The sequence below is a fragment of the Sitodiplosis mosellana genome, unplaced genomic scaffold (genome assembly GCF_009176505.1).
Source record: "Sitodiplosis mosellana isolate CC-2019 unplaced genomic scaffold, AAFC_SMos_1.0 Smas_scaffold_12, whole genome shotgun sequence".
Lineage (NCBI taxonomy): Eukaryota > Metazoa > Arthropoda > Insecta > Diptera > Cecidomyiidae > Sitodiplosis > Sitodiplosis mosellana.
The window spans coordinates 378940-391480 of NW_022595254.1; the positions used below are offsets into that span (position 1 = coordinate 378940).

The 12541-nt window shown below is 36.3% G+C and overlaps 3 protein-coding genes across 4 annotated transcripts; 1 reads left to right on the forward strand and 2 right to left on the reverse strand.

Moving 5' to 3' along the window:
* Window positions 1-53: 53 nt before the first annotated feature.
* On the reverse strand, window positions 54-2473 carry LOC129567627 (uncharacterized). The gene is made up of 4 exons (XM_055444729.1): window positions 1906-2473; window positions 1622-1842; window positions 549-1456; window positions 54-464 (listed from the first exon to the last, which is right to left on the reverse strand). Exons 1-4 carry the CDS (start codon window positions 2075-2077, stop codon window positions 314-316), a joined length of 1452 nt encoding a protein of 483 aa, XP_055300704.1. The 5' UTR covers window positions 2078-2473; the 3' UTR covers window positions 54-313.
* A 707-nt stretch (window positions 2474-3180) lies between these two features.
* Window positions 3181-10098, reverse strand: LOC129567625 (zinc finger protein swm). Of its 2 annotated transcripts, XM_055444726.1 has the most exons (5): window positions 9715-9820; window positions 8974-9484; window positions 4811-7286; window positions 4512-4640; window positions 3181-4426 (listed from the first exon to the last, which is right to left on the reverse strand). In XM_055444726.1, exons 2-5 carry the CDS (start codon window positions 9030-9032, stop codon window positions 4271-4273), a joined length of 2820 nt encoding a protein of 939 aa, XP_055300701.1. In that variant the 5' UTR covers window positions 9033-9484; window positions 9715-9820; the 3' UTR covers window positions 3181-4270. The 2 variants fall into 2 exon arrangements, with proteins under 2 accessions (XP_055300701.1, XP_055300700.1); XM_055444725.1 differs by having other exon boundaries at window positions 8974-10098.
* On the forward strand, window positions 9980-12528 carry LOC129567630 (uncharacterized). Its single transcript, XM_055444733.1, has 5 exons — window positions 9980-10379; window positions 10978-11633; window positions 11792-11905; window positions 12116-12241; window positions 12384-12528. The coding sequence occupies exons 2-5, from the start codon at window positions 11496-11498 to the stop codon at window positions 12465-12467; spliced, it is 462 nt and encodes a 153-aa protein (XP_055300708.1). The 5' UTR covers window positions 9980-10379; window positions 10978-11495; the 3' UTR covers window positions 12468-12528.
* Window positions 12529-12541: the final 13 nt, after the last annotated feature.

Below are 12541 nucleotides of genomic sequence, written 5' to 3' on the forward strand. Positions count from 1 at the left end.
ATAGTGCAGCACTATACACATAACTGCAACAAATCAATAGGGAGAATGTGGGCTATTTGGATCATAAACAATACCTTTATTCCATATCAGAAGAGATATTCAAATGTAATCAATCATTGTCATACAGCATCGCTATCGATTTTTTTATATTTGAAAACAATTCAAAGAAACAATTCATAAAATGATATTCGAATAGATTCAATGTACTAAAAAATAATCAATGGAATTCGTTTGAATTTTGGTGCTATGAAGCAATGAAATGCATAAGATTTTTCTAAAATCAATTGAAAGTGTGTGAAAAAAGAAATGTTCATTATTTTGCAGATAGTGACCTGCCTTCGAGTAACAGTTGAGCAGATTTGACTCGTGCCCGCATTATATTCATTGTCATCGCATGCGTATGTTTTCGAACTTTTTGCTCCTCACGTCGAGCTTCTTCTCGCATCCGTTTACCCACCGTGGTGCTGTTTTTAATTATAAAATTCAATAAGTTAATCCTACTGAGAATTCGAAGGTGTAAAATATGCAACTAGGTCGATGATACTCACTCTTCCGAGGTAAAAGTTTTCCATGCTGGTGTGTCGCGCACATTCCAATGATGACATTTTGGTATGAATTTCGATACATCCATGCTCTCTTTTAATTTTTCTTCAGCAAATTCGTTAATTTTTTTACGTGAATTCTTGTGACGCAGGCTCGCTGCCAAATTGCAACGAACAAGTTTCGACGATAGAAATTCGTCCATTGAGTTTGATGTTTTCGATTTTGGCTTGGACTTAATTTTGCCGTCCGATTTTGCGTAGGCATTTTGCTGTCGAGATATTATCGTTGGTGAAGCATTCGATTCGTTGGAATACCATGGTGTATATTCTTGAGAGTAATCCATTTCAACGCATTCATTTTGCCTTTTTCCATTGTCCATGGACGATGGACTGAACCAATCATTTGGACATGACTTCGCACGACGCACTTTTTTCTTTGCTGTTAACAGCTTTTCTTCACAAGTTGGTGTTTTGCAAACGGATTTGAATTCGCTCGCAAATCCTATCATTTGTTTCGGTGGACTGTGTATGTAATTTGGATTTTGTGTTGGTGAGTGAACTTCTTGGATGTGAATGATTGGCTGCGCATTGTGAAAATGATCACATGGATATGGATCAAAATCGTGGAAATGCAATTCCTTATGGAGGTATCTTGGTTGCACTTCATGTGGTTTGCGGAAGTAAAGATTCGGTGAACACATCGGTGATAACATTGTTGGCGTTGGGAGTTTTGATTCATAATTCCAATCATCGTCTCCAGCTAATAATCTCTCTCGAAGGGTCTGCAAGCGTTTTATGTGCGGTGGTGTTGACATGTTCAGTGAATTTGCACTTGGTATTCGGTCAACAGGACTTTTTTTTTTGCTACCACTCTCTAGCTCATTTAATTCGAGTAAACTCGCCTTGCTGAAACTCTGTAATTAAAATGCTGTTCAATTTTTGATGTTTGACAAGACAATGAAAGTGAAACAAAAACGAAAGAAGCAAAAGAACGAGGACAGAATAAAGACGTCTGTCCTAACAAAAGAGAGTTATGTTCAGAAAGTAGAAAAGACCAACAAATCAAAAAACCGACTAACATTGCACAAGCTTGGAGTTAAATTGCTCTTTCGATTGGCCGAACATTTCTTCTTCTTGGCGCTAGTTTTTCGTTTGCTGCAACGAGACGTGGACTGTGAAACGGGCCTCTTACAAACTGGCCTACACAAAAGAGTCTCGCTCAAGTCACAATGAATTTTCTTCAATAAATCAACACGTTCCGAGAAATCATACTCCGGCAAATGACGAATTTCATCGTATTCTAAATATAAATTTCAAAATTAATTCTAATTCGTTTCTTTAGAACCCAATGTTGATGTATTACTTGGAATGCTTTGATAGAAGTTAATCATTGAAAATGTATTCTGTGAATTCTTCTTTGACTTTTGCTTTACTTTGACATGCCTTTCCTTTTCCACTTCTTGACCAACTTTGATTCCATTCAGAAGTTTTAGTGTTTCACACAATCTTTTATTTTTCTTGTTTGCCTTATTCATCGTTTGCGACAAAGGGAAAAAACAATTTTCCAGATAAAAAACAAAACAAGACAAAACACTTTCTGATTCATAACAAAAATACACTACTAGCCCATTTAGCAAGGCACATAAAATATACTGTTTATTTATCGAAGCTATGGCAACCGCAGTCAATGAGTTTCACACAGTTATTGGGTCGATATTTTCCCCGCGAACTTATTACTGCGCTGGAAATCTATAAAAATAATCGCAAAAAAACTTACCTTTGACCATCGTTTTTTCCCTGTTCTCAAAATACAAATAAAACAACGGATTTTTTGTGTAAATTCTTAATATGACCAGTGTTGAATGCATTTATGACACTACGATGTGTATCGAGTATCACAATTCAGCATATGTTATTCATCTCATTTATTTTTATTCTTTTTTGATCTTCATGTATTTTCTTTTCTCTTTTTTTTGCAGTGCTGTTTCACTGTTCATTTCATGTGGCAATTAATAGTCAACGTTGATTTCTTTTTTTTTCACTTTCATTCTCTTTGTCATATTTTCAATATTTTCCTTGTTAATAGTCTTCAGCTAGATGTTTGTTTTTTGCTATTTTTTTGTTGTTGCAATTTTTATGAATTTTTCTGATTCTTTTTTCTTTTCTTCTCCACTTCTGTTAAACTTGATTCATATTGCAAATGGACTTAAATTTAACAAATTACATTTCTTATTTCGTAAATTATTTACAATAAGTAATCGTTTTTGTTTTTCGCTTATGCATCGTTAAATCTGTTGTTGTTGTTTTTTACTTAAAAATTCTAATACAAGAAGAAAACGAATTGAATAAATTCTCATTACATTTTTGCTGTTTTTTCAATGAATTGTTTTCTGTTAGTCTCGACTCTTCGCACACGTCATCCATTGTAACATTGGCGAAGAGTCGCTTTCGGGGAGCAAAGTATTTGTAATGGCTAGAGCAAGAGAAAAACGAATCATCTGCTATGTTAATTTTAAAGACACAAATAGTTTTTTTTTCCTGGTTAATATATGGAACAATATGCGTGGGTGGGGGTGGATAAAAACCAACGGGAAGCCAAACGAAAAATAAGAAACAATATATTCAAACGACGTTTTGCTTGATATTCCAAATTCTCGTTCATGTTTTTGCCGGGCATGTACAACTAACGCTCAAAAATATACTTAAACATACAAAAAAAAACATTTTCCTTGCAGTTGTTGTGATTTTAAAAATTTGTTTTTCGCTTGCGCACGTTTACTAGAAAAGTGTGTATAAAAACACCAAAAAATTTACGATTTTTTTTCTCTTCTTCTCTCTGTTTTATATAACCACTTAGTTAGTTAATGCTCAAATTCATTTGGCAACAAAATTGTTTAAATTTTTAACCGAACTGAATATGATTTTGAAATTAATCATTGGTCCGATCGTCCAATCGATTCAATTGTTTCTCTCATGTTTACATTCAATTAAATTTAATGCTCTCTTAAGGAAAAATAGATGTTTTTCATAAGAAAAAATATGTTCGTTTCGGTTTTTGTTTTTAATAAAATAATGCATAAAATTGTGTTGATAATAAAATTAAAAACTATCAAAAAGAAAAAAAAAATGAAAAAAAAAAAAACAAATTCTATATCCAAAATTGATTTCAGAGAAGAAGGTGTGAAGCTTAGGTTATTTGCTTTCGATGGCAACTCTATCGTCATCCAAATATTTCAACAATTCAATCCGTTTAGCCCCCTCCCTAGTAATCAATGGATCGCACACAATAACATTGCTTCATTTGCTGATGCTCTAAATTTTATAAATCTATCCTGGAGCAGTGATGTTGTTGGATGGGTTGGTTCACCGCGCACTTTTTTTTGCCTACGTATCCCTTCTCTTTTTCTATTCCATTTCGGTTCACAACACATTTACAATTTCACTGTTTTGTAGTCACTTAACTAGCATTTATAAATGTTTTGTTTTTCTTTCCTAAATAACTAAATTGATTTCCCTTGTGTTGTTGATGTTCTCGTTTTTTTTCTTTCAAAATCAAAATCGTGTAAAATTGTAAAAGCGCTGAACTTATTTAAATATATTTGAATTTCTCAATAGATTTATTATCGTTTAGTGTGTGTGTTGTGTTTGTTTCTCTGTTGGGTAGAAACATTCGACTTCTTATTATTCTTTCAGATTATATTGTAATAGTTGAGTTTAGCAATCGACGTTTAACGGCGCCACGAACGATCTTCGGCTTCCTCATCGTCTTCCTCATCCTCCAAACGAATTTCGGACGTCATATTGTCATCGGTAACGCTCTCTTCCAACAGCTCCTCTTCGGATGCAATCTTTGGTGGCTCAGCATTTTGAACGAACCAGGACATCTGAAATTTTGAGATAAATGCGAATTAGATATGGTTTTCAATTACCAAGCACAAAAAATAGAACAATTTTTATATTAAAACGTACTTGTAATTGTTTCTCATTAAAATGACGTCCACGCAGCATTGCCTGCTCCGCATTCAATCGAGTTGCATAGGTCAACTTCAGATACGGTGTCGTTTTGTCAATGTCATTTTTGGTGATTTCACCAAAATGCTGAAAATACAAACGCAAATTTTGTTATAAATTCGGCATTCGTTGACATCGATTGATCAGACTCTTGGTTATTTAATTGTCGTGAATCAATCAATGATGAAATTGATTAAAATAAATGTCAAACATCAATACAAATCATGGTTTTCATTTGAAGTAACCAAACGACTAACCTTAAGATGACCCAAAACAGCATCGCATTCATCTGGACTGAAACCGGCGACTAAAATTGTGGTTGGTCGACGATCAAAGCTGGTCGATCCCGGTGCTGGACGAACCCGTGCATTGTGTTTGGGTGGAAATGTCGGTTGCTTCGGTACGGTTCCCAATGTTTTCTGCAGCTCTTCTAAGCGCTTCTGAATGTCGGTCGTATCATTGCCATCCTGTTGCTGAGCAATCAGCTCGAGTTCAATGTCAAGCAGTTCTTTCTTTTGCAATTCTTTTGATTTACGGAAGGGATGTGGCACTGCGACTGCTGCGGCTACGTTTGGCACTGGTTGAATTTGTGCTGTTATTTGTGCCTGATCGGATGCAATTTCCTTATTCAGTTTATCGATATTATTTTGCAAGCTCTTGATGGTAGCCAATAGGCCGGTACGCTGTGGATCAGTGCTGTCCATTCGCTCGACTAATTCTACGCATGAGCGCATCTGCTTCAAATAGCCCTGCAACAATTCATGTTTTCGCTTGTGCAGGCCATGTGCAAGTTGAACGGCTGCTTTGACCTGTTCTTCCTTCTTCTTTCGAATGGCCTCGGTTGGAGCACGTGTTATTCTACTGTTGCGATTGCGATTGGTTGTTAGGGCCGATGTGGGTGGTATTGTTGTTGGAGTGGTATTCGTTTTCGAAAATGCAGGATTCGATACATTTGAGGCATTATTATTTGTTGTGGTCAGACTAGCCCCGGATTTTGTGAATTCAGTTGAAGCTGGTGTTGGATTCGCCGGAACAGTATTGTTCAAGCTATATTGATTGCCCTTGCGTCCAAAGTTATTCGATGAATTTTCCTCTTTTGTCGGTCCACTGGTGTTTGAGGTGGCATTAGCGTTTGGCGTTGTATTATGATTGCCGTCGATTGTGCCTGCATTCGAGCCGGGCGTATGCCAAAAGACTTTGATGAACCGATTATTTAAAACGGCCTCAGTGCTACGGTATGCAACATTAGCTTCAGCATGCGTTGAAAAGGTAACGATAGCTGCCTCCGGATCGCCTTCATATGAAACTTGGATATTGACAATTTTTCCGAATTTACAAAAATGATTGTTTAAATGGGCGATCGAATTGAGTCCTCGTGGAACTTTACGCAATTCCAGCGAACAATTACTCTGCAAACCGACTCGATTCGGTGGACCTAACCGACTATTGATTGGTTTACGTTTGGTCGGTCCTTCAGCAACAGCAACCGTATCTTCTGGTTCGTAGCGTCGTTTTTGGCTGGTCGCCGAAATATCACCGCCCGAATTGGCCTCGACAACTGGCACCGAAATTAGTTCACGTTGCAATGGCGTCGTTCCCGCATTTGGCGGAAATGGGAACGGTGGTGCCACTCGGTACGCAGCACCAGTGGCTGGCATTCGTTGAAATGCATTCAATGGAGCATTGTTTGGTGGACCCACACGATTTGGACCATTCAAAAAGCTGCCGCTCTGCGTCCAAATTTCGGGTGCATCCGGATTGTACTCAGCCGAACCTCGTATCTGCGGTCCTTGAATCGACATCAATGTTGGATTGTTAATGTCCTCCAAAACGACTGGATTCACTCCATGATCCCATGGGCATGTTTCGCCACGCATGCAATAACCCTTTTCATCAAAATCTCTGCATCGGTCATTTTTCTTGGCTGCCGGTGACAACGAACGTGTACCCTTAAGATCATCACCCTCAACGGGTGAGTCAGAACGTTTATAGTACTTGGGTGATCGTGGTTCATGGCCTGAATTTCTCCGAAATGGATTCGAGCCACCACGATCGTTCGAAGGTGATTTATTTCGATATGAATGCGGTCGTGAGCCATATTTATTATCGCGTTCGCCGCGACGTAATGCACCGCGTGGTGATCTCGATCGGCTTCGTGAACGCGCCGAACGACGTCGTTGCTCTTTCCGATGGTGTTCGTTATCATTTCCATGTTTTGCGGGGCTTATTGGACTCACATCACGCAATTTTGATATTGACGACGAACCGAGCGGCGATGTATTCACGAAATCGATGTCATTATCATTATTAGCTGGATTATGTTCATTTGATAAGCGTGGTGATGTTTTCGTATGCCGATATTCACTAGACGATTTTCCAGCATTTTGCCGCGGTGAATTCACAACACCAGTCAAATCCGTGTCATTAGCCACAGCTGCTGCGGCAGCGACGACGGCCGAAGATGCAGCTAATTGTGTTTCTTGAAACGATTGTATTGGCGCTAAATTTGATGCTACCGCTGACGGGTCGTTGTTTATGGCAGGTTGATTATTTATTCTGAGATACTCTTCGCTGGCAATCATTTCAAATAGACGAACTAAAAATGGCCGCGTTTGAGCACCCAAAAACACATCTAACTGTTCGTTCATGCATTGCTGTAGGTCTTGGAGTGGTTTTTCCTTTTTCAGTAAGGCCAAAACATAACGAGCTAGAGCGGCCGGATCGGCGTCACATCTGAAAAAAAGATGAAAAAATAATTAATTAACTTTAGAATTCGATAAAAAATTATGTTATTTTTGCGAGAGAAATTTTGAAATATGTTTTTTTTTCACGGAGAAAAAAAAAAGAAAATTAAGAATGCGAATGGTAGTGATTGGCCACAATTGAACAGTTTAGTTAAATGTAGAAATAGTGTGTTTGCACATGCAATGCGAACTCGTTTGTGTGCATATTTCGAATGCTAGCAAGCGTTCTTTGAACGCACGATAGACAGGCAACAATGTTCAATAGGCAAACTATTTTACGTGAGTTTGGCCGCTGTCGGTGGGTCGTGTGTTGAGCTTGCGTAGAGCATTTTATTTTTACGATGTAAACGTAACACACGATAAAATTAGAATTTAAAACGAAACAACAACAGCAACAAGCAAAAAATAAACACATACAATACACGACTTTCAATATAAAATTTGAATTGTTGGTATACCAAGTCATGGCGAATGGAAAAGTCTTTGTGATCAATGTTATTAAAGACCAAAACAGAACATTGAGTGACTTTATATGTTGTTGTCGCTTGGTCGAGAGAGACAGAGAGACAGAGAAAATATATATAACTGTCTAAAATTAATACACCGAATAAAATGGAAAGGCCAACAAACGAGCGAATCGTAACCGAAAAGATAGTTAGTTGTTGATCACACACAAAGATTCGAAATGTATTTATATTTTTATATTGCATTGCATTGCACTCAACTGCATATACACGCTCATTCCAACTGCAATGCATCATAATGTGAAAGTGAAAAAGGAATGACACAAATATATTTTATAGCCACATACGAGCATGTATGTATCGTGGGTTTTATACTCAAGTTGGAGTGTATTCATATGTGGTATCGCCGCGGTATTTTAATAAAAAAAAATCGTTCACTTGACTCAAGCGTTTATAATTGTTTGCGTTGAACTCAGTGCCGAACATGATGAGAGCATATTTATAAATGACTGTAATAAGGGTATTCATTAAATGATGTTGATAGAATATTGTACATTATTGCAATGGATACAGAAAAAAACAAACGGACAAGAGGAAAAAAAATCATTTTGTATGAATTTTCAATTCATATCGTAAATGTCGGTCGAATGGAGTAATTAACGCTAATTTATTCACGAAAGACGAACGAAAAAAATACACACACACACACACCGCCGCTCGCGTTCAACGAAAATACGAAAGGGCAACACAAGCAAAAATAGGAGCAGTTTCAAAGATATTTTTCTCAAGGCGACAACCTTTCAGTGAGAATATGTACAAAAAAAAACACGCGTGAAACGCGACCATTACAAATGGCACAATTAAACTTACGAACACAGAGGCATATGTAACACCAAAAAACATTCAAATTAAAATCCACACGCGCACAGCCAGCGAGAGAGATAAAGAAAATATTAAATTCGATGAATGGGAGAAAAAAAAAGTCGTATTCCTTTTCTTCGAAGAACGGATCTTATGCGATATCAGGTTATCACGATTAAAGAACATACTCAATGAGTATTACTCATGTATGTACATTCAATTGAATGAATTTCAATGACACCTTGGATTTTGGAAAGACAGGGAAAGAGGGAAAAGTGGGCACTTGAATAAAGCCAGACTAGTACCAAAACTGGGGATAGAGCAATTAATAGATGAATAATTTATACTTACAATGGGTCTAAGACGACAGTCAGCCACGCTTTTAATTCATCAGGATGATTTATCTGCATTTTTTGTCTATTGAACACACATAAAATCACAAAATAATCTCTTGTCTCTGCTGTTTGTAATTAGGTTGCTTGCTTGCTTGCTTGTTTTTTTTTGCGCAATATTGTAATCTGAACACTTATCGAAGATGTCACGAATTGTTGTCTCTTTGAAAAATCCCTACGAATTGGTTTATTCACTTGGATTTGGTTGTAAAATAAAATCAGTAATTCGATTTTATTGTGCACTTCTTCGTGTTGTTAGAATGTGAATGAAGTCTCTCACTGTTTTTTACACCACACAAGATACGATTTACTATTGCGTACCCCCCAAGGAAAATTCGATCACACTCTCTCAAATTCCAAAGTACAATACTTCTCAATCGTTTCAATCAATAAACAGCACAAAATTCTCTACCAAAATATTTTTCACCTTATTGAATTTCGTATTTTCCGTCGTATGTAGCCTTCAACATCTGTCAAAATGTAAAAAGCAATGCCTTTTCAATATTTTTTTTGTTACACGTTCAGAAAGAAAAAAAAAACTAATTTGTTGTAAAGTTTTTCTATAATTTTTTGTTGTTGTTTTTCATTTGGTTTTATCACAATTCGTAATTGGTTGTTTTTGTTTATCGTTTTTTAAACTATTTTATAGAATAAAATTAATTAATCTAGATTAGGACTGATTTGAAAAAATTTTGAACACCATAAGAAAAGTTATGTATGTTGACTTTCTCTCGTGCGAACTATTTTTCATGAACGAGCGGCCATCTTACTTTTTTAATACGCGCCTTTCAATGTATATGCCCCTGTGCATGTTTGGTCACACGCACACACATACCCTCAGCAATGCTGATGTAATTGCCTTTGAGTAGGGCTGTGTCAAATTTTTGCCGTTTAAATATAGCAAAATAATACGTATTTCTGTGAAATTTCTGAACGTTTTGACAAAAACTGCTTTGATTGAGTGAATTTTTGTTACATTTGTTTCATTTGATTGGAAATGACTGAGAAATATTGACTCAAAAACGAATATTTTTGATGTCCATACTTTTTTATTGAACCAGAAACACACATCCATGAATTTGACGTTTCACTTAATTCAAAAATGAGAAACGTGTTACTCCTTCGACTGTTGCGATGACATTTCAACGCATACAAAACGTTTTCAAACATTTTCACGAAGTGATAAATAGCCATGTCTTGTGAAACCTGCGAGTGATTTCGATTAATTTTTGCGTGAATATTTTGTTTTATTAGATGATTGCGAACATAGTGTGTTGAATTAATTTTGTACAAAGAAAAATTTAAATATAGCACTGGTTCATAAAAATTACGCATCGCTACGGACTAAATCGCAACGAAGCAAACGTACGTTCTCGAAATTGCTGGAAAAGAGAGAAGTGTTTGTTTAACGAACTTCTACGTATTCATATGAAAAATTCAACTGTGTTCAACGGGCTTTGAAACGTTTCCCATGATTTTTCGCTTGAAACTACTTTAAATTGACTAATTTCCAATAACGATATGGCCAATTCCAAGCATTGACATCAATTTTCGATTTTACGAAGAAAAAACAAGGAAGACATAGATTGATACACATCTGATTATTTTGAGTGGCACTGTGCATTTGAGTAGCTCAGCTCCAGTTGTCTTTGCATAATGAGGTTAAACCGATTCACCTTGATTCAAAGACCTTAATACCCACCGAAATTTTCGGTTACCTTTTTATCAATAGAAAAAGTTTACACATCACTTTTAGTATGCCTCAGAAAAAAAATCATTTGGTTTCATCAAAAGTGAATCTGACCATATTATATAACTGTACATTTAGGCAGAAACCAGCCTGTGGTATCTTTATTCCGTTAATTGAATCGAATTTACATCGGAAGCATTAAAATTGTGTGTTTGTCCAGGAAAATCTCTGGTCCTAAGTAAATATTTAGTTATTTTCCAATTTCCGTCCTAGTAATCCAAGTCTTTTTACCAATGATCATTTGGTCACGTACAAGTTCATCGATGTTGGATTTATAATTCATGAGCAACCAAGTCTATCTCTTAGTTGCTGCGTGCGAAAATGATAAAAGGAGAGAAGAACTAGTTTATTATCAAAAATGAAAGTGAGGCGAATATGCATTGTGCATTGGTTTTGGTTTGAGTAGAAAGGGGCACCTGTAGCATTGACTCCGTCACATTATTCATGGTTTGTCGCTCTTCGGGCACACAGACATTTGCACGCATACACACGCCGTTCATCATACGGCGAGTCGATATTATATCATTTTATTTCGCTTGAACATAAAAGCGCAGAAAACCAATGTTATGAGTCTTTGCGTTTTCATAACATCACATAACCGGGCATATGGTGACCGCAAAAAAAAGAGGGAGAAAAAAGCAACATTCATAGTACCACCAATTCATTGAGATCCAGTTGCAAATTGGTAATCGTTTCAAACAGTAGAAGAAATAGCACTTAGTTCAAATAAAATGTACAATAAAATGAATTTGTGTCTAGTGTTGCATGTGATAATTGGAGCTTCAATTGTTATTGCCCGACCAGTCGATGTAAACAATGACGATCGACCGTTGATAAACTACATTTCACCACACGAGTTAGAAGACCTGGTAATTACAAAAAAAGTTTTCGTTCATATGTTGAAATAATCGAATATCACAAAACATACTCGTGTTGAATGGATTTAAATTGCTTTTGGATTCTCGAAATGAATTCTCTAGAAAAACAAAAGAGTGGTGTAATCATGAAAATGTGTTCTGTGTTTTAGCCGATTGTAGAAAAGGAGCGAACAGGAGTTCTGGAAGTAGAAGGCATCCCATCGAAAGGCCTATCGATTTATGACCAAAGTCAACAAAAGTTTGCTCAACTTTTGAATAAAAATGTAAGCATCATAAAAAATGTGAAATAACTGAATTTATGCTCAGAGTGTTTAATAATAAAACATCTGGGTTTTGCTTTATTTGAACAAGCCGAGATAAAACCGTATAATCAATTCAGAAATGACAACATAATCGTATTTAAATTAGTGTGAAATAACTAATTTGATGTGCTAATTTTATTTCTGTTACATATGTTATGGATCGAAATGTAGGCCGAGCCAATCGTTGATACGATTCAAGAGGAGGAGAAGTATGGAAATGATGGTGAGCGTCCCTTTGATCGTGCTATTGTAAATACATTGGAAAAAGTTTCTATTTTCGTTAACAACGCAATTGAGGTAGGAATATTGTATCACTGATTTACCACCAGATTGTACCTTAGTAGATTGCTTTTCCAAAAATATTGCAACTCGCCCTCAGAGTTGCTACAGAATTTTGGGAACTGTTACTTGATGATAATTTTCTGCTTTTTATCCACAGACACCAAAAAATATCGCACGAAGCATTGCGTCGTCAATTACGTCGGTATTAGATCAAGTGGGAGCCAAAATAGTCGGTTTATAAATACTATGCTTCAAGTAGTACATAAGTGATTGTTATTTGTAAATAAATGTGGTTCAATGGATTTGAATTGTTTT

Excerpts from the sequence above, each read along its gene's own strand:
- LOC129567627 (XM_055444729.1), bottom strand. The coding sequence starts at position 2,077 with ATGAATAAGGCAAACAAGAAAAATAAAAGATTGTGTGAAACACTAAAA. Across the intron at positions 1,843-1,905 it reads CTTCTATCAAAGCATTCCAA|AATACGATGAAATTCGTCAT; the intron begins GTAATACATCAA and ends ATTTATATTTAG. Across the intron at positions 1,457-1,621 it reads TAACTCCAAGCTTGTGCAAT|AGTTTCAGCAAGGCGAGTTT; the intron begins GTTAGTCGGTTT and ends TTTTAATTACAG.
- LOC129567625 (XM_055444725.1), bottom strand. The coding sequence starts at position 9,032 with ATGCAGATAAATCATCCTGATGAATTAAAAGCGTGGCTGACTGTCGTC. Across the intron at positions 4,641-4,810 it reads CTGTTTTGGGTCATCTTAAG|CATTTTGGTGAAATCACCAA; the intron begins GTTAGTCGTTTG and ends TTGTATTTTCAG. Across the intron at positions 4,427-4,511 it reads TTAATGAGAAACAATTACAA|ATGTCCTGGTTCGTTCAAAA; the intron begins GTACGTTTTAAT and ends TCAAAATTTCAG.
- LOC129567630 (XM_055444733.1), top strand. The coding sequence starts at position 11,496 with ATGTACAATAAAATGAATTTGTGTCTAGTGTTGCATGTGATAATTGGA. Across the intron at positions 11,634-11,791 it reads CACACGAGTTAGAAGACCTG|CCGATTGTAGAAAAGGAGCG; the intron begins GTAATTACAAAA and ends TCTGTGTTTTAG. Across the intron at positions 11,906-12,115 it reads CTCAACTTTTGAATAAAAAT|GCCGAGCCAATCGTTGATAC; the intron begins GTAAGCATCATA and ends ATCGAAATGTAG.